We start from the raw sequence: 26,692 nt of genomic DNA on the forward strand, positions 1-26,692 counted from the left end.
GTGTGGGGGGGGGGGAGATGATATATATATTTGTCATAAAATATTATTTGATAGAATTTAAGTGCTGTTAAAGTGTAAAATGTCTGTATAATATGTTGCACTTATTTTTGGCTTTATAATGAATAAATATATATATATATATATATATATATATATATATATATATATATATATATATACATACATACACTTTACACAGATGATATTCAGACTATGGGAGGGAGACTCCAAATATTTAATGCCAGGCCATTTCCAGTGACCGGCATTAAATATGTGGTTTATTTTTGGACGACCTAAACTTAATTGGCTATATCAAAAATTGAGAGCTGGCCGGTTAAGTTTATAGTGGCCAAAGATTGATCTGTTATTTGCACGGCTCAATTTGGCTGCTAAAGAGGTAGCATGTGTATATCTCTGGCATTTAAGCATTAACTCTTGTACCAGCGCTACAGTTGGTCTAGACCAGGGGTCTCAAAGTCCCTCCTTGAGGGGCCGCAATCCATTCGGGTTTTTAGGATTTCCCCAATGAATATGCATTGAAAGCAGTGCATGCACATAGATCTCATGCATAATCATTGGGGAAATCCTGAAAACCCGACTGGATTGTGGCCCTCAAGGAGGGACTTTGAGACCCCTGGTCTAGGTGCTCATGTCTAACTGCATAGAAACATATATATATATATACCCTGTTAATCTAGTATTATATAAAGGTAAGTAGGCGCCTCCTTTCCTTTGTAGAATAGGCGTGCCATAGGCATACTGTCGCAAAGACATTTTGGAGGTATTCTGTCACTTGATATTGCCACATCAGCATTCCTGAGACTCTGATTTCTCTAATTGAGGTTAATGAGGCCCCAGCCTATGGTGGTGATTGTGCTGCTGGAATTGGAACTTGCTAATCAGAACTGATGTCATTCCTGGCCCATTTGACCATCTGCTCTTCAGCCTTGCATACTCTACACCCCTTCTCTAACTGGACATGTCTCACAACATGGCCCTTGAGTTTAAAATTCAAAGCAGAAGCGGGAAAATGTTTGAAAATGCCAAACTATTCCTTTATAATGAAGTGTAACACTTCTTACCCCAAGTCAAGTTTCAAGTAGAGAATGACACGTGACAAAATTCATCACCGTTCCCGTCCCCGCGGATAACCGCAGGAAACCATTGTCATTCTTTAAGGAAAGAGGGAAGAATCAGAGTATGAATGGCCACAACCACTGACCCGCAAGCTTTGCTTTGAAGAATGCTGGTGTAGAAGGACTGAGGCTGAGATAGACACTATAGAATGACAGTCTCTGGTATCCAGAGCAGATCTTGTGATGTCATAATGCCCCATTCCACCAGTGCCTAAGAGCCAATCACATCAGTGATGTCACAATGGCTTCATTATCCTTGGCTCACATAAGAATCAGAGTATGAATGGCCACAACCACTGACCCTCAAGCTTTGCTTTGAATAATGCTGGTGTAGAAGGACTGAGGCTGAAATAGACACAAAAAAATGACATGGGATTATTTCCTGCGGTTATCCACGGGGACGGGAACAGTGATGAATTTTGTCACCGTGTCATTCTCTAGTTTCAAGTTTATTAAAATTTGTTACACCGCCTAATCAGACTTCAAGGCAGTTTACAAAAGGTAAAATACATAATCAAATGAACAGGAGACAATATCATAATAGAATACAATAATACACAGACGCAACAGAAAAAAACAGGATAAAGGGAAGAACTACAATTTTAAAGAAAAAGGAGGAAATAGGGAGGAACGAAGGGGAGGGAAAACAAAACAACCAGCAGTCGTGCATAATTAAAATGCATCTAAGGACGATTATAGACCGAAGGCATCTTTTAACAGGAATGTTTTTAAGCTAATCTTAAATGTATTTAAAGGATTTCTCTTCTCTTAGGCCAAGCACACATAGAAAGAAATGGAATGTTGCTACTATTTGGGTTTCTGACAGGTACTTGTGACCTGCATTGGCCACTGCGGACAGACAGGCAGCAATTTGGAGCAGACTAGATACTAGTCAAAATCCAAGGAGACCAAGGTCTAAACAGTATTCTAAATGCAGACACTATTAGCAACTGCCACTGAACGACCAAAGCTAAACAGGGCATTTCAGGAGGAGTGTCAAGGGCGGGAGTTGGGTGGGATGTGGGCCGGCTTAGACTTAGTCGTACAGCATGTATAACTGAAAGTTATACAGCCCAGGATCGACGGAACTTGGATGTTGTGACTTAGACCAGTGTTCTTCAACCAGTGCCGATCCACAGAAATTTCCTGCTGGTCCACAGGGCCAGCACGTGCATCAGGCCCAAAACAGTGTTCTTCAACCGCCAGTCCATGGTGCGATCGATGCGCCGTTATCTTCGAGCCAGCTCCCTCTTCCTAACTGATTCAGTGCCCAAAGCCACGGGCAGTGAGTGGCTCCTACGGGCATCCTGCGCCTGAACCGGAAGCCTTGTCTCTGACGTTGCAACGTCAGAGGGAAGGCTTCCAGATTAGGCACGGGACGTGCAAGGTGCAATTAGTACTATTATGGGGGCGGGGTCTGGGGTGGAGATTGGGTAGAGATGGGCGGGGTCTGGCCCACGACTTAGCCCAGTGTTCTTCAACCGCCGGTCCACAGAATAATTCTTTTATTTCTGCCAGTCCATAGGTCCATATCACTAGAAAGGTTGAAAAACACTGACTTAGACCATGTAAAACATGGCCCAAGTCACAAAAACCCACCTAAAGTCACCAGATAAGCACTGCAAACACATAAACAGACCCCCACACACTACCCCAGTGATCACGCCTTTACAATTCAGCCTCCAGACCTTCATCACCTGGCAGCCTGGCATAGGAAAACCTAGTCATCCAGCACAGAGGCGGCTTAAGCCGTCTTGAGGGTGGGTTAGGGCCTCATGGAGTGGAGGACCCATGCCCATAAGCCCCTGTAATCACTGCATTGATACTTAAACATGTGCACTCCCCTATACACCCCTAAACCCTTTTTTACTGGCATATAAGTGGCTCCTGCAGCCATAAGGGCTACTGGGGTGGTAGATAAGCAGGTCTAGGGGTTTCTGGAAATGGTTTGGGGGGCTCACTGTGACCTATAAGGGAGCTGTAGTGAGGAGAAGACATGGCACCCTTTTTGTGAAGTTCACATCAGTGCCTTGTAAGGTACCCCACTATTTAGGTGTCATGTCTGGGTGTTCAGTCCATCACTTTGCAGACCCCTCCCATGTCCAACAGGGCTTGTTCTAGGCATTTTTGACTTGGATGAAAAGTTGGATGAAAATGTGGTATAAAGATGGACGATTTAGCGACTTGGACAATCAGATCGGCAGGACGTATAGTTAGATGATTTTCGAAATAAAAAAATTTTGGACGTGTTTTTCGAAAATGTGTCCTAGGCTGTTTTTTTACTTTCGACGACTTGCGACAGATGAAAACGGACTTAGACGTCCCTTTCGATTTTGCCCCTCCACATGTTTTTAATTATTAGAGTACCCAAAAATGCTTCTAAACAATTAGAAACTAAAATAACATATAAAATGTGAACATTTGGAATACTCTTAGAACTTGGTCTCCTTGGTTTTTGACTAGTACAATAAAAACATAATAAATATAAATGAATCCCTAATTTAAAAAATTCAGACTACTAACCAGATTAACTATCTGCACAAGTCACTTAACCCTCCAGTGTCCCAGATACAAAATAAGTTCCTGTATATAACATGTGAATTGCTTTAATTGCACCCACAGAAAGGCAGTATATCGTCCCTTCCCCTTTCCCTTTAAAATCAGGACAGCGATTTTTGGACTAGATTCACTAAGGCCACGGAGCAGATCCGATTCGTGGCCATGGGGGCTGATTCATGAATCACCCTCATGCAAATGAGGGCGATTGGAATCATGCCCCCAACCGATTGCACAGATTGCTCTCCAGCGATCCCGACGCATGCACAGACTATCTGTAGATGGTCTGCACATGCGCTGGCCCTCCTCGTCAGGCAGAGCTACCAAGAAAACTTTTTTCTTGTTTTTTACTTTTTGGGAGCCCGTGGTTTTAACCTGCTTTAAACATGCGGGTTAAAACCACGGGCTTGTACTGCGGGGGAAGGCAAGAAGAGTTGGGGCAGAGAGCAGGGTGGCGAGAGGACAGTCGGGGCAGGAGAGCAGGAGAATCCAGGCAGAGAGTAGGGGATGCAGTGGGAAAGCATGTGAGCAACTGGTTCCCAGCAGTCACTTCTTTTGTTAATCGGCCAGCCCAGTCGGTGTTCCAGATTTCTTTAGTCAATCGCTGCCTGCCTACATTTGCATGCACGGATCGGAGGTTGCTCGGCATCAAGGTTAGTGAATCAGGTCGGGGAACAATCGGGGTCACAAATTGGTCAGGACACGATCGGTGTCCTTTATGCATCTAGCCCTTTGTGTCTTGTTCTTATCTGGTTAGTTATCTGAATACTGGTTTGAATATCACTATCTGATAGAGCAGCTACTTGCAGCGCTATCCATAGCTTCAATCCAGATAGCAATGTTGAATATCCAGGGTAGAGTTTTTCTTTTTTTTTTTTTTGGTTAATCATGGTGGCTGGTGGTTTTTTTTTTTTTTTAAAAGCTGAACATGGCATCTGAATATCAGCTCACAAGTTTTTTTTCTGGCATTTCAGCTTTTTAGTGTCCAATTTTTGGCATTTCTGGACTTGGACTTCTTTGGCTTATATTCCTATATCACATTCATTGTTGGGCTGAGTGTGACTTTTGGGCAGACAGAATGGACCATTCAGTTTTTTATCTGCCATCATTTACTATGTTACTACATTTGGTTACTTTTCTGGATACCTTCAAAAAGCTATAAACAGGATGGAGTCAGTCCAGAGGAAGGCTACTAAAATGGTGTGTGGTCTTCATCATAAGGCATATGGGGACAGACTTAAAGATCTCAATATGTACTGTACACTTTGGAGGAAAGGCAGGAGAGGGGAGATATGATAGAGACATTTAAATACCTACATGGCATAAATGTGCATGAGGCGAGTCTCTTTCATTTGAAAGGAAGCTCTGGAATGAGACGGCTTAGGGTGAAGTTAAGAGGTGATAGGCTCAGAAGTAATCTAAAGAAATACCTTTTTATAGAAAAGGTGGTAGATGCTTGGAATAGTCCCCCAGTAGAGGTGGTGGAGACAAAGACTGTGTCTGAATTCAAGAAAGCATTCGACAGGCATGTGGGATCTCTTAGGGAGAAGAGGAGTGGATGCTGCGGATGGGCCATTTGGCCTTTATCTGCCATCATGTTTCTATGTTTACTTGTATATTTACATTTATTTTACTCTGATATATATATATATATATATACACACACACACACATAAATATTACATTAGTAATAATAATAATTTTATTTTTTTATATACCGCCTAACCAAAAGTGGTTCTAGGCAGTTTACAACATAACATAAGAACATAAGCATTGCCTCTGCTGGGTCAGACCCGAGGTCCATCGCGCCCAGCAGTCCGCTCACGCGGCGGCCCAACAGGTCCAGGACCTGCACAGTAATTTTCTATCTATACCCTTCTATCCCCTTTTCCAGCAGGAAATTGTCCAATCCTTTCTTGAACCCCAGTACGTCCTCTGGAAGTGCATTCCAGGTGTCTACCACACGTTGGATAAAGAAGAACTTCCTAGCATTTATTTTGAATCTGTCCCCTTTCAACTTTTCCGAATGCCCTCTTGTTCTTTTATTTTTTGAAAGTTTGAAGAATCTGTCCCTCTTTACTCTCTCTATGCCCTTCAAGATCTTGTAAATCTCTATCATATCCCCTCTAAGTCTCCTCTTCTCCAGAGAAAAGAGTCCCAGTTTCTCCAATCTCTCAGCGTATGAAAGATTTTCCATCCCTTTTATCAGACGTGTCGCTCTCCTCTGAACCCTCTCTAGTAACGCTATGTCTTTCTTAAGGTACGGCGACCAATATTGGACGCAGTACTCCAGATGCAGGGGCACCATCGCCCGATACAACGGCAGGATAACTTCTTTCGTTCTGGTAGTAATACCCTTCTTGATTATACCTAGCATTCTATTTGCTCTCTTAGCGGCCGCTGCACACTGTGCAGTTGGTTTCATTGTCATGTCCACCATTACCCCCAAGTCCCTTTCTTGGGTACTCTCTTTCACTAACATCCCTCCCATCGTATAGTTGTACCTCGGGTTTCTGCTTCCCACATGTAATACTTTACATTTCTCAACATTGAACTTCATCTGCCATCTCGTCGCCCATTCTCCTAGTTTGTTCAAGTCCCTTTGCAATTCTTTGCAGTCCTCTTTACATACATTGAAGAGTACAATTTAAAAGGAAAATACAATTCTAAGTAATGTACAATAAATAGTAACTGATCCTACAGTGAATATGATTTTATAGAAAAGTTCAATTTAAAAGAATGGTTCTAAACGGATTACAGCAAATAAGAACCGATCGTACAGTAAAAATGCAATTTAAAAGGTGATATATTACATAAAAGAAGCATTGAATTTCTAAAAGAAAAAACCAGTTAGGATACATATTTTTCAAATAGTTGGGTCTTCAATAATTTTCTAAAATCAAGATAAGAAGAAGATCCTAACATAATTTTACCAAACCAACCATTCAATTTAGCAGCCTTTGTAATTATATTGGCACTAATCAACACAAAATGGAATTAAAAATAAACCAAAAAGCTTCACTGTATATGGATTTATCTGTTTCAGACTACTATTCTTCACCTGCTGTTCATGCAGAACAAGGAATAAACTTTACTGTATACAAAAAAGAAATACAATCTTGCTTGCTTCAGGGAACCATTTTTTTTAAAAACAATACCAAAACCCCCCCACTGTCTTACTATGATAAATGTATAGTGGGAAAGTAAACAAAATGAAAGAAAAATGACAACATATAAAATCCTGCAGGGGACTCATCATTCACTGCAGAGTCCTCACTTCTTATTCAATACAGAAATCGGTGATCAGACGTGGTAGAAGAGAGACTGATTTTCTGAGACACCAGAAGGATGAGCTGGGAGTAGCACCTCTTCAGATTCTCCAGAACAAGGCTCTTCAAACCTTCACAAAATAGGGTGTGTACCCCTTATTTTGCAACTTGATTCCTAGCAGTAGTACTATGAGACTACTGCTGGGCAGGGTGGGGGCCCAAAAGTGCCATTTTGAACCTAGGAACTGAAGGACCAGAGAGCCCAGGGATCACTCCTGCTCTCCACTAGACAGAAGGGGAAGCGAGAACTGACGCAGGCATTGAGGAAGCAGTGCGGTGCTACCTGGATGTTGAAAAGAATGTTTCTGTCCTGCACCGTTGGCTGCGACGAGGCAGGAGGCAGCCAGCTAAGGTATTTACCTGGGTGGGGGGGGGAGAGGGAGGGTTGTATAGGCCGCTCCAGTCGCCCCATTGTATAGGCCGTTTTAGGTTTTAAAACATTTAGATAAGCTGCGGCTAGTAACATGGGATGGCTTATCTAAGAGTTTTAAAACCTAAATCTACATTTCCTGCGGCCTATACATGGGGAAATACAGTAATTGCCCTTTTTCTAACTCCTATCTGTTTGTATTGTGTATAAACAGAGGTTTCAAATATAATCTAGTAAGATGTTTTAATGTGTATTGTGATGACACAGTATATAGCATAGTTGTGCACTCATGTCAATGGCTCCTGGTTTGATTGACAGATCATAGGATGCAAGTTCAATAGATGCTGCAGAGGTAGTATTCACAATGGAGGAAGGGTAACATCTAATGAACAGATTTAGGGCCCATGATACAAGATCCTAGGAAGCACATTAGTTATTGTTCCTGACTGTATTGTGTTTGGTGTGCTCTGTCCTTCTCTGTGCTCATCAATGTTCAGACTATCAACAAGTGATCTTGGCACTTTTTTGTTTTAATTGATAACTATAAATACCAGGCCAGCACCTAGCAAAGATTTCATTCTAACTCAGTTGCTCTTCTATTATTGGCCAAACCAGCCAAATTTACACAGGACCCAATTCACAGCTGGAGAACTTCAGACTTGCCTGAAATCAAGGCCTGGGAATACTTCATGGGAAAGTACCCTGTGAGGCCAAAGACACTGCCAGTGAAGATGTTGGATGCTCCGCTGATGACAGCCACACAAACCATGGTCAAAGCAAAGAACTCATGTGTCCATGATGAAGTATCTACTTTTACTAGCACGGTGGTCACCAGAAAGATAGCCAGCATGACAGCCAGTGAAGACAGCACACGCACACTGGAGGACACCCTTGAGAAGTAAACAGTAGAGGGGGGGTCAGAATAAATTCTCACTATGAAATGAAAATAATGACAAGGTGCCAGATAGACAGCCAGGTTGACACTGGATCAAAAGGTTAAGACAGAGAAATGTTTTGCGCTTGTGAAAGATAAGGAACTAAGTACAACCAACATTTTAGGGTATCTTTGCTTTAAAATTTCCAAAGACCCTAGCACTGATACTAACCTCCCTCTACATCAGTGGTCTCAAACTCGCAGCCCGGGGGCCACATGCGGCCCGCCAGGTACTATTTTGAGGCCCTCGGTATGTTTATCATAATCACAAAAGTCAAATAAAACAGTTTCTTGATCATATGTCTCTTTAGCTATAAATAACAATATTATTATTAAGACTTAGCCAAAAGGAAAAATTTATAAACTAGAAAGAGTTTTTTACCTCATGCAAAATTGTCATTTCTTTAATAAGGCATTAACTATTTTTTTCTGAGGCCCTCCAAGTACCTACAAATCCAAAATGTGGCCCTGCAAAGGGTTTGAGTTTGAGACCACTGCCTTAACTGTATCCATGACATCCTGTTTGTCTTTGGGAAGCAGAGCCAAGATTGTGATGTCATAATGCCTCATTCCACCAATAAGAGCCAACCTCATCAGTGATGCCACAATGGCTTGATTGTCCTGTTCTCCCCTCTGCCTTCCAACCCAGCCAGCAGATTAACCGTTCCTCTTAACTCAGTGGTCTCAAACTCGCAGCCCGCCAGGTACTTTTTTGAGGCCCTCAGTATGTTTCTCATAATCACAAAAGTCAAATAAAACAGTTTCTTGATCACATGTCTCTTTAGCTATAAATAACAATATTATTATTAAAACTTAGCCAAAAGGAAAAATTTATAAACTAGAAAGAGTTTTTTACCTCATGCAAAATTGTCATTTCTTTAATAAGGCATTAACTATTTTTTTCTGAGGCCCTCCAAGTACCCACAAATCCAAAATGTGGCCCTGCAAAGGGTTTGAGTTTGAGACCACTGCTCTACATCCTACATTTCCTCACAGCTGCTAGAACAGAGGTAGGCAATTCCGGTCCTTGAGAGCCATAGGCAGGTCAGGCACAATAAATATGCATGAGATCCACAGGTAGATATCCACAATAAATATGCATGAGATAGATTTGCATCTCAAGGAGGCAGTGCATGCAAATTCATCTCATACATATTCATTGTAGATATCCTGAAAACTCAACCTGCCTGTGGCTCTCAAGGACCGGAATTGCCTACCCCTGTACTAGAGGATATCAACCTTCTGTAATACAGCAATAAGAAGAAAAGTCTAAGCAGCTTTCACTGAACCCAGTACTTAACATATATGAGCTATTAAACATCAGAAGGCAGACACATTTATTCCCCAAACTCTTACACTGATAGCTACAACCAATGTTCTACCTTTCTAAAATATACAAGCTGAAATGTTGATATTAGAGGATCCGTCATTGTCATCACTGCAAGACAGCGAGTTCTTTATGCAGGAAGGTTATTTTGATTTCTCTTTATCAACATACCTACATGCTAACTGGCAATGAAAGCAGAAAAACAGGATATTGTTTATTCAATCTTATGGAATTCCTCTCGTATGAGGAAAGACTAAAATGGTTAGGCCTCTTCAGCTTGGAAAAGAGACGGCTGAGGGGAGATATGATTGAAGTCTACAAAATCCTGAGTGGAGTAGAAAGGGTACAAGTGGATCGATTTTTCGCTCCGTCAAAAATTACAAAGACTAGGGGCACTCGATGAAGTTATAGGGAAATACTTTTAAAATCAATAGGAGGAAATTTTTTTCACTCTGAGAATAGTTAAGCTCTGGAACACATTGCCAAGAGCGGATAGCGTAGCTGGTTTTTAGAAAGGTTTGGACAAGTTCCTGGAGGAAAAGTCCATAGTCTGTTATTCAGAAAGATATGGGGGAAGCCACTGCTTGCCCTGGATCGGTAGTATGGAATATTGCTGCTCATTGGGTTTTGGTCAGGTACTAATGACCTGGATTGGCCACCGTGAAAATAGGCTACTGGGTTTGATGGACCATTGGTCTGACCCAGTAAGGCTATTCTTATGTTCTTATGACAAAGTGTCTGTCTTACAGAAATTTTTGTTGATTGGTAACAGTGCTCCAGTTTAAGAATGGATGGATGATTATGTCCTTATGTTTTAATGTCTTTGTTACCCTTAAAATTTTGCTACAAGTAAGGATGGGGACAAACAGAGCACATGGGAAATATGTGATACTTACTTGTTGACAAGCAGGAAGTTGGCTAGCAGGCATATTACAGAGGGAACCGTGCTAGCAATGGAAAGATAGCTTTCAAAATAATTCTGTGGAAAGAAAGACACATATTAAGGTTGTAACCTAACAGAAAGCAATGAGAGCCTGTTAATATAGATACAGCAATGAGAGCACTCGATTAAGAACAGAGAAACTGAAATTTGACCACATATAGTAGTAGGAATAAGTACTGTACCTTATCCTGTGTTATTCAATGTGATTTATGGGTTAGCTATTCAGAGGTCATCATATGATAAGACAATGACTATGGTTCTCTCAAGAACTACAATGCAAGTGAACTCTAACCCAGTCAATAGGGACTGTAACCAATTTCCCCCTATAGCAGGGGTGTCAAAGTCCCTCCTTGAGGGCCACAATCCAGTCGGGTTTTCAGGATTTCCTCAATGAATATGCATGGAATTTATTTGCATGCACTGCTTTCATTGTATGCTAATAGATTTCATGCATATTCATTGGGGAAATCCTGAAAACCCGACTGGATTGCGGCCCTCGAGGACCAACTTTGACACCTGTGCCCTATAGAAAGTCCCCCCCCCTTTTATCAAGCTGTATTAGAGCATTTTGTATCGGGCCAATGAGGTAAAAGCTCTGATGCTCAAAGAAATTCTATGAGTGTCAGAGCTTTTACCACAGCAATGAAAACCCTAACACAGCTTCATAAAAGGGGGGGGTCAAAGGTATTTATGTGTTTTTATCAAATATGAACAGAAACTGTACCCAGATTTAAAGCCCAGACATTATGTCTGCTCAAGAGAAGGGTCTGCACACCTTTAGTTGATGGCTAGCAGCAGTAGGAGGAGCAGGAATACTTTGAGTGCTGATGCTAGGGCAAAGGGTAGCACCCTCTACTGAAGATGATGTGTTCCTCTCTGGAAGTAGAGGTACTTCCTGAGAATGGGGATATGCGTGTAGTCTTCTTTGAGATCCAGTTGTTCTTCTCTAATAGGAGATAGAGAGTGCCTAGGGACAGCATGTAAAACTGTTCTTAGACTAAGAACTTGTTAAGGGCTTGGAGGTCGAGGAATGGATGGAGTCCTCCAGTCTTCTTTGGTATGAGGAAAATTTGGAGTTGAGGTACTGGTCAATGGAAATTAGTTGCAGAAGGTTCGAGAGTTTTTATTGAAGAAGGGAGATCTGCTGAAAACTGAAAGAATACATTCTTGGAGGCCTGTGCGAAGGTATTTTGTGAAGATGAATCATAACTTTCATTTAAGTCCTGCAAGACCCAGTTATTGTTGGTGATTAGTGTCCAAATGTTGATGAGTCAGACGACCCTTGATGGGATGGGGAGGAAAGTGGAATGGCACAACCGTGGCTAGACTATAGGTAAGGGAGTAATAGAAGCATTGGTAGTTCAGTGGCCAATTGGATTGTTGGAGGTGACGATGCCCTTGTCAACCAGACTTTCAAGTAGGGTAACAGATTAACTCTAAGAGTGGCACAACAACTAAATACTGTGCAACAGTTTGGACTCTGATTCTAGGCCAAAAAGTATAAAGAGGGTGAGCTGGCCTATTCAGAAATCACAGGTATTGCTTGTGGCTTTCATGAGACTTCAAGAACACTGCCACTGATTCTGCTCCTTGAGGGGTATGTTTATTCTATTTTATATAATTATACAGTATGTGAAGAGCACATAGGTCGAGGATTAGCAAATGACTTCCTATCTGGTTCGATATGAGAATGGAACCCCTTGATAGTGTTAATGTCAGAAATTGATAGAATGTTTGAATGGAATTCTGGTAAAGTTACAGTATATCCTTTTCACCCTAGTCAAGCTGATCAGTGTTAGTGGTATAGGGTGAGTGAACCGCCAATGGATGTGGATGGAGGTTGTAGGGCACTGACTAGGCATTATAGAGTGCTTCAAGAAGTCGAGTGAACTTTTACTAAGTAGAAATTTGAGATGTTTGAGAGAGTTGGTTTCTAAGGTGCTTTGGAGCCAGAGTTGTGGAAGAAGTTGATGGCACAGTATAGTGTCTTTTAAACGATGTAGTCAACTATTTAGAATCATGCGACTTGAAGGTCATGCAGCAATCTTGCCTGGTGATCTTCAGCATAGTTTTTTCAATGTGATCACTGAAAAGTTTGTATCCCATACAAGGGGAATTTAAAAGGCGGTCTTGAAGAGTGAGCCCCAATTGGAGGGACCTTAGGCACCTGGGACAACTGGAGTCTTAGGTCTCCTTCCCAGTGCATTCTGGGATACACTGGGAGTAGCCTAAGGCTTCATTGGCCAGATCCCTAAAGCCATCCCAATGAATTGTAAAATTGGTAAAGTACATAAAATCAGACTTTAAGAGATGTTTTATAAAAGTTTGAATTGTGCTTCATAATAAAAACTATTTGAACGTAAAGTGGCAGTACACTTTTGCACTGTCCGTACTGTGCTCCATGGATGACATCACCCATCTGTGAGAATATGCTGCCTGCTTGTCCTGGGATAATAGGAGATACTGATGAAAAGGGAGAGAAAGGGAAAATGGTGTGGTGAAGAGACAAAGATGGGAGATCAATCATGCAGTCATTGCTAACAGAAAACCATGTCATAATAGCAGTAACTTCCATAACTCACAGAAGCACCTATATAGGAAAACACTGAACTAAAAACACTGCATGACCACTAGAACATCAACAAACCTATTGTAAAACCAAACAAACTAGATTAAAACAGGTTTTAATCTAGTTTGTTTGGTTTTACAATAGGTTTGTTGATGTTCTAGTGGTCATGCAGTGTTTTTAGTACAGTGTTTTCCTATGTAGGTGCTTCTGTGAGTTATGGAAGTTACTGCTATTATGATATGTCGGAATTGCTCTGTAGGTCCTGAGTGACATTTGTAGTGTTTTGTATTATTTAAGTTCATACTATACCTGGTATTAGATTTTGGATTTAGGTCATATCTTTTTCAGTAATGGCTCAAGTTACATTCAAGTACAGTAGGTATTTTTCATGTCCCTAGAGGACTTATAAAGTTTAAGTTTTGTACCTGAGGCAATGGAGGGTTAAGATCTCAAGCAACATTAGTCGCATTTGAGCCCTGGCTTCCCTAGTTGTCAGTTGGCTGCTCTAACCATGTTTGATAATCAGCAAACCTAGTAGAGCTGAGCCTAGTGGCCCTTTGGCTGCCTAGTAAAAACATTGCTAAGTAAATTATTTTATAGTTGTAGTGCAGTGTGGCATATTGCAATAATAGGGGAAATCAAATAGAGAGGAGGGGGTTAAAACTTTTTCACATCACTGTATTTGCTACTTTTTAATATTGTTTTAATATGTATTTGTGTATAAGGAAAAATTATGTTCTTACCTGTTAATTTTCTTTCCTTTAGACGCAGCAGATGAATCCAGAGACTAGTGGGATAGCACACATCTACCAGCAGGTGAAGATAGAGAAACTGATTAACAGGTAGTCCTATTGGCAGGCACTCTTCCTGTATCTTCAGTATCGCTCCTTGCCCAAGCATCCGGAACCAGTAACATCCTTAGTATGGAAAAACTTCTTTCCCATAACACCTTTCAAAGATAACCATACTGAACACAACCACCAACCCTAAGAAAACTTCCCAAATCTCGGAACAGAAACCGACCTAAACATCCAGAAAGAGTGGTACTCTGGATTCATCTGCTGCGTCTAAAGGAAAGAAAATTAACAGGTAAGAACATAACTTTTTCTTCCTTAGCAACGGCAGCAGATGAATCCAGAGACTAGTGGGATGTAGCAAAGCAATCCTCAATCAGGGTGGGAAGTAAACGCCGCCTCCGCAATAACCAAAACACCAAACGCAGCCCCCACATGCACAACCACGGCTAACCTGGAAGGCATAGAGAACCTATAAGGTTGGAAGACCAAGTAACTGCATAACAATCTCCTTTAAGGAAAAAACCTCTGGACTGAGTTCAAGGAGCCATCGCTCTGGCAGAATGGTCATGAAGTTCTTCCGCCAACCGCTTCCCTGCCATCAAGAAAGCATAAAGAATGTCCTCCTGGCCCTGTGAGCGATGGAGGCATCAGATGCCGCCATAGGTTTGTAACTTCCCATGAAGAAAACAAAGAAGTGATCTAAACAACCAAAACCTACTGATGGTGACGAACGCTACACACCTGTAAGAAACACAATGAAGAAAAGCTCGCCTCCCCATTTCTCCTCCCCGGAAGAAGAAAGGAAAAGTGATAGCGGCAGAAAAGAAAGGAGGACACCACCTTAGAAGAAAAGTGGTACTGACCGAACTGACACCCCAGAAGTTTGAAATCAGAAATAAGAATCCCCTCCTTACAAGGCCTGCAACCCAGAAAACTGCCGAGCTGAAGCCATGGCCACAAGAAATACCGTGCTCAAAGTCACAGCCTTTTAGAGCCGCAAAAGACAAGTTTGAAACGGAGCCGTCCGTAAACCGCGAAGTACCTGACGACTGCACTCCAGACAGGGCTTCTTAAGAGGTGTACGACTATACTGTACACCGATTAGGAACTGAACCTCATGAAGCATAGAAGTAAGCGAAGAGCAAGATACCTAGGTTATGCAACAAGCCAAGATTGTCACTTCAAGCTGAAGGGAATGAAACACTAAGCCCAAAAAAGAAAGAACATAAAACATAGAAGCCTGGAAAAAAGCCAATGTTGAGAAGTACCCTAGAAAGGAAAAGCCCCCCCCCAAATGGGAGCATAAGCCACAGAAGACGACGTTTGTATCGCCTGGAGGGGAGAAGAAAGAACCTGCTTCGCATAACCCTCACACGTCAGCCATGACTCACCAAAAACGAGGTCATAATACCAAAGTAGGACGAATATCCATGTTGATTGGACCTTAGGTGAGTAAATCCGGAGACACCGGGAATCTCAACAGATTGGCCTTTGAAAGCCTCATCATATCCGCATAGCAAGGATGGTGCAGCCAATCCGGAGATTCTCTAAATACTTAGCCCTGAAAGCGAGCATGAGATGGCAAACCCATCCAATCATCTGCCCGGGGAAAACACTAAAAATAAAAAAAAAATAGTAACCAGAGGTGAGAAAGAAGCAATGCTGCTACCCCTTGCGGCCACTCCCTGCGGCTGCTGAAGAAACCAGGAATCTGTGAATTTCGAGACGAGGCCATGAGGTCTAGTTCTAGGAGATCCAACCTTTATACAAAGAGCTGGAACGCCTGAGCGAATAGTTCCCAAGTTCCAGGATGTAGAAGACTCTACTACTACTACTATTAATCATCTCTAAAGCTCCGAAAGGTGTACGCATCGCTGTACATTTTAACATACAATCAATGGTCCCTGCTCAGATGTTGAGGTGAGAAAGGCCAGCTAAACCCTTTTCCTGTCCTGGAAAACTATGCGATGACAGAAGAGGAAGAGGAGGTTCCACTCATCGAAGTAGAACCATTTCTTTACTCGCCAACAGAGGACATCAGGTATTTTCTAGGCTGTAGAGACATACCACCGTAAGAACACCGGCCAAAAATACCATCATCATCATTCCAGAAGAATGGTCAGAAATTCCTGAAACGGCAGCCTGACCATGCTACAGTCCAGAAGAATGAACAAGGACTGAGTCTCTGCTTAATACCAGATTCTGTGCGCTGAGGATCGAAGGCACTGAGCCCTCTAACCCGACAGCCTGGGAAGTTTGGTGACTTGGAGCCAGTCCAGCAAAGACTGAGGCATGCCTTTGAAAAAATCAAGCTTGCGGAACCACCAAATCATATTGAGCGATGCTTGAAGAGCTCACGAGATACCACAACCGGAGCCTTGAAATACCGGGAACCACTGGAATAAAAGCAACTGTCGTAGCAATCACCTGGAAAAGGAAGCCAAAGTTCCCAGGGGGGTCACAGATCCTAGAACCTGTACAGAATCCCATACTCTTGTTCTTGGTAGCTGAAGAAGGGAAACCTGAGACTGTAATCTGTCACCCCAGTCTCTGGGAAGAAGCACAGTCCTCTCCTATGTGCAGGATAAGAGAGCTCTTGAAAATATGAAAATGCATCTCCAAATAATGAAGAAAAGAAATCGCCTGAATGAGTACGATCAATTGACCTGGCTGAAGACGTCCGAATCAAGTAGTCGTCCAAGAAAGAATATAGAGAATTCCCGATCTCCAAGATGAGGAACATCGCAGATAGCCCAATAAATGGTACAGGACAAGAGAGCTCTCAGCAAATGTGAAGAAGCACAGCCAAAGAAAGAAGAAAGAAGAAAGAAATCATCCGGTTGTGATAGAGAAAATAACCAGGCTGGAAAAATCCAAGTCTGAGAAACTAAGTGACCCACAAGAAATCATGCCCCAGTCTGTTGCGGGGAACTAGGAAATGATTGGAACAACGTCCCTGAGTATTGAAAGAACTGAAACTACTACCGCGAGTTCCAGGAACACATAGAGGGTGTCGCTGTGAGTCTCACAGCGACACAACCATATGGAAGCGGAATACATGGCGACCCCAAGAAAGAAGTGGAAACGGGAGAAGAAGATTCAAAGTTGCAATCACCTCGAAAAATGTCGACAGGCACCTGACCTTCCATCATTGTGGCTCTGTCTTTGTGAGAATGCTGAAAGCACGGAGATCAAGCCCTCCTGTTCAGAGTGAAACACAGAATGTCGGTGAACGGACAGGATAATAGTCGCAAGCTCAGAAAGAAGTAACTTTCCTGCAAAAAATCCAGTGTTGTGATGTAACAAGAAATTTAGTACAATGTGGAAACCAGAACCCTGAAGGTGAGAACATTCAAACCAGAACCCTGAAGGTGAGGAGTAAGGTGCGGGAATCTCTGTTATCCAGAAACCCTAAAATCCAGTATTAACTTCATGCAAACTTCTCCAAGAACCCACTGCACTTAAAGGGAAGGCGCACTTGGCCTAATCTGGGAGCTGAATACGCCGGCCCATTTGAAAATGATCTGCACTTTGACGGATAGAAGACAAGATTTGCACTCCTAAAAATAACTCCAAGGATGAAGCCAACAGCCACATAGGGTTTGCAATCCTTGGCTACCGTAGAATCTGGCGTGATAAGCCCTGAACCTGTAGGTCCTGGCACCCTAGATTTATATAAAGACAGTGTTGCCAATATGAAAAAGCGAAGAGCCATGACTCCCCTAGATACTGTTGCATTCAGGCAGCAATTATTACTATAGCGTTACCAGACACCGGCAGCGCCGTAGAGGCATAAAAAAAGAGTAGAAGTTCTACCAAGTTATCTTGCTTAGCCAACCTGAAAACCTCCACTCAAATCTCAAGCGCAACCAGCCGCATGCCACACTGCAGAGATGCCTAATAAGCCTGGGCAGCAGAGTACAGAAGCAATCACCCTTCAACAAACGCCCCAAGGCAGATTATAAAGGGTCCCTCTTAAACTGTGCAGGAAAACAAACCGCGGAGACACCAATGTAGTTACCCCACCTGGAGCGGTATCAGCAAACCCTGTCCCAATCTTGGCAATGGTGTTGTCTCCGAGCACACAGGAGCCGCAGCACAAAGAAAATAAATCCATCTCCGGGAAAAAAACCGTGACTGCTGCGGATCTGCATCGCTAGTAGAAGAGAACACACTCGTGCATGACTTCCGCCAGCGGGAAAACTCCTATGGAGCCAATGTGAAACCACTGCCCATACAAAACAAAACACACATGCATGCCGTCTGCGAGCAGAAAAGGCCCAGCTCCCCCGATGCCATTCTTACACAAACTTAGAGTTGCCGCCAAAAGCACCATGTAAAAATCCGGCAAAAGCCTAGCCACTCTGACTACTTGGCCCAATCTCACACCCGGAGGGCCTCGAGTAATTGCAAATTCCCGTGCTAAAAATAGGTTGAAGGTACCCATACTCAAACATAGTTGCACAACCACTATAGCCCTAAAAGTCACAGCGGGCTAAATAAAATTACCACCACACAGGACTCCAAAATATCCCGAACAAACACACACCCATGACGAAATCCCCCGCAAACCAAAAGCTGCATACTCACAAACTGTTGTCAGGGCTCATAAGTGTAGGTAGATGCCGGTAAAAGCCTGTTGCTCAGCACTATGAGGGCAGAAATGCAATGTAGAAACTGTGGAGTCCCCTTTTTTTTAATTAAGGGAAAGAAGAAAAATAGGGACTAAGTCAGACCCTCTATCATAGGAGAGAGGGTGAGGCAGGGACCTGGGGGGGCCCAGGTGTAACCCCTAAAGCCGGCACCGTTTAGCCGGACACCCCTGTCTCACTGAAGAGAAAATCTCAACAGGAGAAATATTGCTGGTATCTCACTGAAGAGAAAACCTCAACAGGAGAAAATAAGGTTCCAGTAACAGCCAGAATCCAGGAGCTAGTCGAATAGCGACCATAACATGCTGGGAGATAGAGCATACTAAAGATATAGGAAGAGTGCCTGCCAATAGGACTACCTGTTAATCAGTTTCTCTATATCCACCTGATGGTAGATGTGTGCTATCCCACTAGTCTCTGGATTCATCTGCTGCCGTTGCTAAGCAAATATATTTTATTTACAGCTTTATATTTTCTTTCCAATTCAATAGAAATAATTTAACTTCCGAATTTTTAAAAATATACCCCTTCCCCCCCCACACACCTTTTACGAAGCTGCATTAGGCTTTTTTTTATCACCAGCCGCAGCGTTATTAGATCCAGCACTCACAGAATTCCTTTGGGCATCGGAGCTAATACCACTTCGGCCGGTGATAAAAAAGTCTAACGCGGCTTCGTAAAAAGGGGGGGGGAGATAATTTAGCATATTTTCCAAAAATTGCTTGTCTTTGCACCCCACCATGTACCATCTCAGCCCAAACCAACTACTGCTCAGAACATATGACTTGAACATCTGCTTTCCTGGCTTAGAGGGAACATTGCCCAGTGGAATGCAATGGTTATTCCTATTCTGAGTTTATAAATAATTCATTATGCTTTTGTTATGCATTTCTATTATATGCATATTTTTCTTTTCCTGTTCTGAAGGTACATACATTATATACAAGATACTGTCAAAAATATTTACATTACTGCCTCTGTGAAGTAGCCATTAAACACTTTTTTTTTTGGGGGGAGGGCTGCTATGATTTTCTTTATTAATGTTTGGTGCTTCTATGTAAGAAATATGTGCATATATCAATGAAGTTTACATATACTATATATTTATGGCTTTAATAATTGAAAATTTTTGCACATTACCTTTGATATTTATATTGTGTAATATAAAAGCGGTATATAAATAGAAACATATTAATTAAAGAAGTAGGACAAATTACATTATTTTGGATCATTTGAGAGGAAAGTATTGCCCTACTGAAATGGAAAACAAAAGCCAAGTAAATCACATTTCAAATATGCTAAACCTCTCACCAAGAAAGCCAAACTATATAAAAATGTAAAAGTCAAGGTTAAGTAAATATAAACCCAACAAAACCCCACATTTCATTCAAATGGGTTGGATTCCTTGGCCAATGCTGCACAATTCACCCCTGAAGGTCTGGGTTTCTACTTGGCGATTTCCACCCAATATAGATTTTTCACTGGTACCTATTTAGAATATTTGGCCTTTAGTAGAAGCTTTTTGAAATGCTCAAAAAGTTAGGCCCCCTTTTATCAACCCACTCTAGGTTTTTTTTTTATCACTGGCCGCTGCGGTAAAAGCTCTGATGCTCATAGCATTCCTATGAGTGTTGAAGCTTTTACCACAGAAATCCGCGACCTAAAGTGGCTTGATCCTTAGTTTTTTGGATGGGTCCAAAAAAAGAGTCATTGTGATTCTTGCTCCTATTCTGGATGATAAAGGAAAAATTAGTTCTTTCTAGATAATTTTCTTTCCTTTCGTCCCAAAGGATCAGTCCATACTTGTGGGTTGTGCCCATCTACCAGCTGGTGGAGATGGAGACTAATTTAAAATTTGCCATATAGTGTTGCTATGCACTAGGTTTCCTTCAGTATTTAGATAGCCAAGCGATAGGAAGTTAACAGAAAGAATTAGAACTCATGGCTCTTCCGTAAATTTTTACCACGCGGCAGAGGAGAGGAGAAGACCAGCGCCAGGGTTCTCTGTGTTCCGGCCGAAGAGAGGAGCAGCGTCGGGCCGAACACAGCAGGGGAAGCGGCGAGACAGAAACAGAAGGCTCGGGGAAGCGGCGAGAGTTCGCTCCGCCCAACCCCACCGCGTCAGAGGCTACGCCGGACTCCCCCTTGAAAGGGGAGGAGCCAACGGCGCCCAGCCGTTCGGCGCCCGGCGAAGGCGCGTGGCAAAGGCGCTCGCCTTAGCGAGAGCGCCTTTGCGAAGGGCCTCAAGAAGGGCCAAGTTACTACACCAAGAACATCAAGAAAGGACTGAAAGGTAAGGAAGAAGCGGGCGCAGAAGGAACAAACACAAACAAGCAACAGTAAGAAAGCTAGAGCAAAGGCAGCACACAAGACAAAGGTAGAACACAGGTAGCACACACAAGAAGAAGGTAGAGTAAAGGCAGAACACACAGGAAGAAGGCAGCACACACAAGAAGAAGGTATTACAACGGCAGCACACACAAGAAGAAGACAGGAAGCAGGTACTGAGGAAAGCAGGCACAGGAGGAACAAACACATAAGCATAAGTAAGGTAAGGTATAGCAAAGGCTGCACACACAGGAAGAAGGCAGGAAGCAGGCATAGAAGAAACACGTAATCTTAACTGTTATCTTTAAGCAGGAATGACAATGGAAGCAGAGGGGAACCAGAAGATGAGCTTTCCAGTGTTCTGCACGGACTGTCATATGTATGACTACCTCCCCTCGGGGAGACAGTCATATGTATGCGGTCGGTGCCAGGAGCTGAAAAGCTTGAAGAAGGAAGTCAAGCGACTAGAGGACAAGATACAGGAGCTAGAAGAACTCTACACCATGGAGGACCCAGTCAAGACAGCTGAAGACTTCATGAGTGAGAGACACATCGAAGAGGAAGTCAGAGAACTCGAGAATTTCATTGAAGAGGCATACAGGAGGAGGGTGGAAGAGGATAAACTTCAGATGAAAGATGAAGATATACCAACACCAACACGGAAGGGAGAACAAGAAGCAGATGACCCCAAAGAAGACACCCACAGAGGAACACCACAAGAGGGAGAGAAATTGGCTAATCGATGCCCAGAAGAAGAAAGAGCGAAGCACACCGGGGACATTGACCTGAGACCGAAGCGAAAATTGAACAAGGGAAAGTCAGCAATCCTAGTGGGAGATTCGATCCTAAGGCATGTGGACAGCCACATAGCAGGAGGGAGAGAGGATCGACTGGTGACCTGCCTCCCAGGAGCAAGAACCAAGGACATCGTGGACAAAATTGGGAAGATCCTGGAAGGAGCGGAGACGGAAGAGACCGCAGTGATGATCCACATCGGGACGAATGATGTCAGCAGGAGAGACTACAGAAGGAGCACGCTGATAGAACAGTTCAAGATCCTGGGAATGAAGCTGAAGATGAGGACCCAGAAGATAGCGTTCTCAGAGATCCTACCGGTACCGAGGGCAGATGTGATTTCCAAAAAGCCTTTGACAAGGTGCCCCATGAACGATTACTCCGGAAACTGAAGAACCATGGGGTGGACGGAGACGTACATAGATGGATCAGAAACTGGTTGGCAGGTAGGAAACAAAGGGTAGGGTTGAAGGGACACTACTCTGACTGGAGGAGGGTCACGAGTGGTGCTGTTATTTAATATATTCATAAATGATCTAGAAACAGGGACGAAGTGTGAGATAATAAAATTTGCAGATGACACCAAACTATTTAGGGAAGCTCGGACTAAAGAGGACTGTGAGGAATTGCAAAGGGACTTGAACAAACTAGGAGAATGGGCGACAAAATGGCAAATGAAGTTCAACGTTGAGAAATGTAAAGTATTGCATGTGGGAAGCAGAAACCCGAGGTACAACTATACGATGGGAGGGATGTCATTGAATGAGAGTACCCAAGAGAGGGACTTGGGGGTAATGATGGACAGGTCAATGAAGCCGACTGCACAGTGCACAGCGGCCGCTAAGAGAGCGAATAGAATGCTAGGTATAATCAAGAAGGGTATTACAGCCAGGACGAAAGAAGTTATCCTGCCGCTGTATCGGGCGATGGTGCGCCCACATCTGGAATACTGTGTCCAGTTTTGGTCGCCATACCTTAAGAAGGATATGGCGTTACTCGAGAGAGTTCAGAGAAGAGCGACACGTCTGATAAAAGGGATGGAAAACCTTTCATACGCTGAGAGATTGGAGAAACTGGGTCTCTTTTCCCTGGAGAAGAGGAGACTTAGAGGGGATATGATAGAGACTTATAAGATCATGAGGGGCATAGAGAGAGTAGAGAGGGATAGATTCTTCAAACTTTCAAAAAATAAAAGAACAAGAGGCCATTCGGAAAAGTTGAAAGGGGACAGATTCAATACAAATGCCAGGAAGTTCTTCTTTACCCAATGTGTGGTGGACACTTGGAATGCGCTTCCAGAGGACGTTATAGGGCAGAATACAGTACTGGGATTTAAGAGAGGATTGGACATTTTTCTGCTGGAAAAGGGAATAGAAGGGTATAAATAGAGGATTACTGCTCAGGTCCTGGACCTGTTGGGCCGCCGCGTGAGCGGACTGCTGGGCAGGATGGACCTCAGGTCTGACCCAGCAGAGGCATTGCTTATGTTCTTATGAAGAACACACACCACAAACCTTGTGCCTAAGAAACAACAAAAATCATAATAAGTCACAGAAGAAAGTGATGAGAAAGGTAGAGCTTGAGTGATCCTTTGGGACTAAATCAGTGGCTCCCAAACCTGTCCTGAAGGACCCCCAGGCCAGTTGGGTTTTCAAGATAGCCCTAATGAATATGCATGGAACAGATCTGCATTCCTGGCATCTCCATTATATGCAAATCTCTGTCATGCATATTCATTAGGGCTATCTTGAAAACCCGACTGGCCTGGGGGTCCTCTAGGACAGGTTTGGGAACCACTGGACTAAATGAAAGAAAATAATCAGATAAGAACTAATTTTTTCTTTCCCTATCACTTCCAAAGGATCAGTCCATACCTGTGACATATACAAAAGCAGTCTTCAAGCTGGAAGGGAATGCAAAATCCCTTCAGCAAGAACAAGTTCCAAAGGAAGCTTCCACCCTAGCTGCCACATCCAGATGATAATGCTTTGAAAATGTATTAAACATGGACAATGTGGCAATCCTACAAATTTCATCCGCAGAAACAGTGTACATCTCCGCAAACGAAATAGATTGCGTCCTTGTAGAATGAGATTTAAGAAACAGGGACTTAAACTACAATTCTCCCATTCATTTACATATTTCTTTCTTGAAATCTCCACACAGAGGGAAAGAAGGCTTGTTTTTGTTTATGTGGGAACGCTGAAAGAAAGATAAATTAGATTTGCCTAGCCCGGGGGTCGGCAACCCGTGGCTCCAGAGCCGCATGCGGCTCTTTTCCACCTTTGCCGCGGCTCCGGTAGTGTGTCACGCAGGCATGCAGCTTACAAGTCCGGCGTCGCGGCGGGAAATAGCCATGCTGAGCAGTGAGCTCAGCACGTACACAGATGAAAGCCTTGCTTGCTGATTGGTCCGGCGGCCCCGCCCCGCCGTACCAATCAGCAAGCAAGGCTTTCATCTGTGTACGTGCTGAGCTCACTGCTCAGCATGGCTATTTCCCGCTGCGACGCCGGACTTGTAAGCTGCATGCCTGCATCGCCAGAATTTAGATAGGCTGTTTTCATCCCCATGGGAGTCCCGTGGGCCAGGGGGCGTCCCCGTGGGAGTCCCGTGGGTCAGGGGGGCATCCCCGTGGGAGTCCCGTGGGCCAGGGGAGGCAGAAAGAAAAAGTTGGGGGAGAGAATGAGGTCTGGAGGAGAGGAAACATACAGGAGGCTGAAAGAAAGGAAGATATAGTGAGATGGACATAAAGAAGGGTGATGCTGGAAAATAGGTAGAATGGTAATTCTGACAAACACAGAAGGGAAATGCTGGATCAAGGAGAGATGGGGCTCAGGCTGGATGGAATGAGGAGAAATGCCTTGTTGGCCCGGAACTTCCTCTCCTACATCAGAATTGACGTCAGGGAGCGGAATGCTGGTCAGCGCGACGCTTCTGCAGGGAAAGCTTGGGACGGCGGTGGCTTGGGGGCTATTCCCCGATGGCGGTGGCAGCAAACCGAGTGGCTTGGGGGAGGGCACGGAAAAAGAAAGGGGGCAGACAGGGAGACAGAAAGAAAAAGTTGGGGGAGAGAATGAGGTCTGGAGGAGATGAAACATACAGGAGGCTGAAAGAAAGGAAGAAAGATTGGATGCACAGTCAGAGACTCATGAAATCACCAAACAGCAAAGGTAGGAAAAATGATTTTATTTTCAATTTAGTGATCAAAATGTGTCTGTTTTGAGAATTTATATCTGCTGTCTATATTTTGCACTATGGCTCCCTTTTACTAAACCGCAATATCGTTTTTTAGCGCAGGGAGCCTATGAGCATTGAGAGCAGCTAACTGCATGATCCTGTATATAGCATTAAGATAAGAAACAATATACGCAGTGTTAGATTTGTTTTATAATGGTTTTGCGGCTCCAAGTTTTTTTTTCTTTTCGAAAACGGGTCCAAGTGGCTCTTTATGTCTTAAAGGTTGCAGACCCCTGGCCTAGCCTATAGAGCTGCCTAGGTTTGTCCTCTTATATTTAGATTCCCTTTAACTAGCTTTTCAAGATATTCTTGGAAAAGGTAATTTTGCTAAAAGTGACTTAGAAGCCATCTCCTTCCCAAGACTGTCAAGGCCATTTATCACAGGTCTTAGGCATAGAGGCAGCTCCACAAAGAATGCATCAGCATTTAGTTTAAGTTTGCTAAAACACCCTTTCTATGGGTACTTCAAAGCAGCTTACAGACTTACAAGATATGAACAAAAACAGAGACAAAATGTTTAAGGTTTAAGGTCTAGATAAAGTGCAGAAAAAAAAAGAGCCCATCAACATCCCAGGCCCAGCACATTTCCAAGACTCCTAGTAAAAAATAGGTCAGTGTCTATCAAACTGTGAGCTTCCGGGTGTGCCCCGAAAAGATTCCAGAATTTCACTTTCATTTTAAAAATTCCCTTCAAAAGTATACACTAGAATAAATGACATGTATGCAAGTCTGTCAATGTTATGAGTGTCTGTGTGCGTAAGGATAAAACCGTCCAGACAAGCATCATTTTTTGACATGATTGGTCCTTGAAAACTAACAGCAAGTATTTTTATTTTTTATGCAATAGTTGATGACTATTTTGTTAATTTTATATGTTCTGTATTGTGTATGTAAGGTTTTAATCTGCCTTGTCAAAGGCAGACTATAAGATATAAACTACTTGAGCAACAAAGCAACCAAGGCTTTGTTACTGTTTGGATCTTCCTATCTTTGAGAACTTGGATTTTCAGCTCCGACAGAAATTAAATCGAAAAAAAGGAACGACTGCAGATGGTGGATGATGAAATGTGAGTTTGCTTGTCGACTATCGAGCCACATTTTGAGTTAATTTTCACTCAAAAACAAGCACATCCATCGCATTAATTAGCAATTCTATTCTATCTACTTTAGTTTCACTGTTGTTATGATTACCCACACATAGCTGAAAGAACTTTAAATAAATAACTCTCAAATTTAATTTTTTGTTGGTTTTGTAATTTTATAATTTCAGTTATAATGTGCCACAAAAAACATTTGCTCCGTTTAGTGTGCCAGAGCTAAAAAAGTTTGAGTGACACTGGCATAGGGTTTTAAGGTCCTTCTTAAATTTACAAGTATGAAGATTCTGTTCACAGATAAGGAAAAAGAAGTTCCAGAGAGATATCGTAGAAAAAAAAAAATGTTAAGAGAAAGCAAGTGACATAAGATTCTCACTTTAGAACATAATAGCCATACAGGGTCAGATCAATGGGCCATCTAGCTCAGTATCCTGTTTTCACAGTGGCCAATCCAAGTCACAAATACCTGTCAGAAATCCAAGTGCAACAACAGTCCATGTTACTGATCCCAAGGCAAGCAGTGGCTTCCCCTATGTCTACCTCAATAGCAGACTATGGATTTTTCCTCCAGGAACTTGTCCAAACCTTATGAATTTGTTGGTCTAAAGCAGGGGTGTCAAAG

At 42.9% G+C, this 26,692-nt stretch overlaps 1 protein-coding gene across 4 annotated transcripts in view; it reads right to left on the bottom strand.

Annotated features, from left to right (window-relative positions):
• SLC29A3 (solute carrier family 29 member 3) overlaps positions 1–26,692 on the bottom strand; it is a 73,116-nt gene that overhangs the window by 16,754 nt on the left and 29,670 nt on the right. For all 4 annotated transcript variants that reach the window (XM_033943581.1, XM_033943584.1, XM_033943582.1 and 1 more), the window contains exons 3-4: positions 10,549–10,631; positions 8,055–8,281 (exon numbers count right to left, since the gene is read on the bottom strand). In XM_033943581.1, coding sequence (XP_033799472.1) covers positions 8,055–8,281; positions 10,549–10,631 — 310 coding nt within the window. The remainder of the gene's footprint in view (positions 1–8,054; positions 8,282–10,548; positions 10,632–26,692) is intronic.

The sequence above is a fragment of the Geotrypetes seraphini genome, chromosome 4, assembly GCF_902459505.1.
Source record: "Geotrypetes seraphini chromosome 4, aGeoSer1.1, whole genome shotgun sequence".
Taxonomy (NCBI): domain Eukaryota; kingdom Metazoa; phylum Chordata; class Amphibia; order Gymnophiona; family Dermophiidae; genus Geotrypetes; species Geotrypetes seraphini.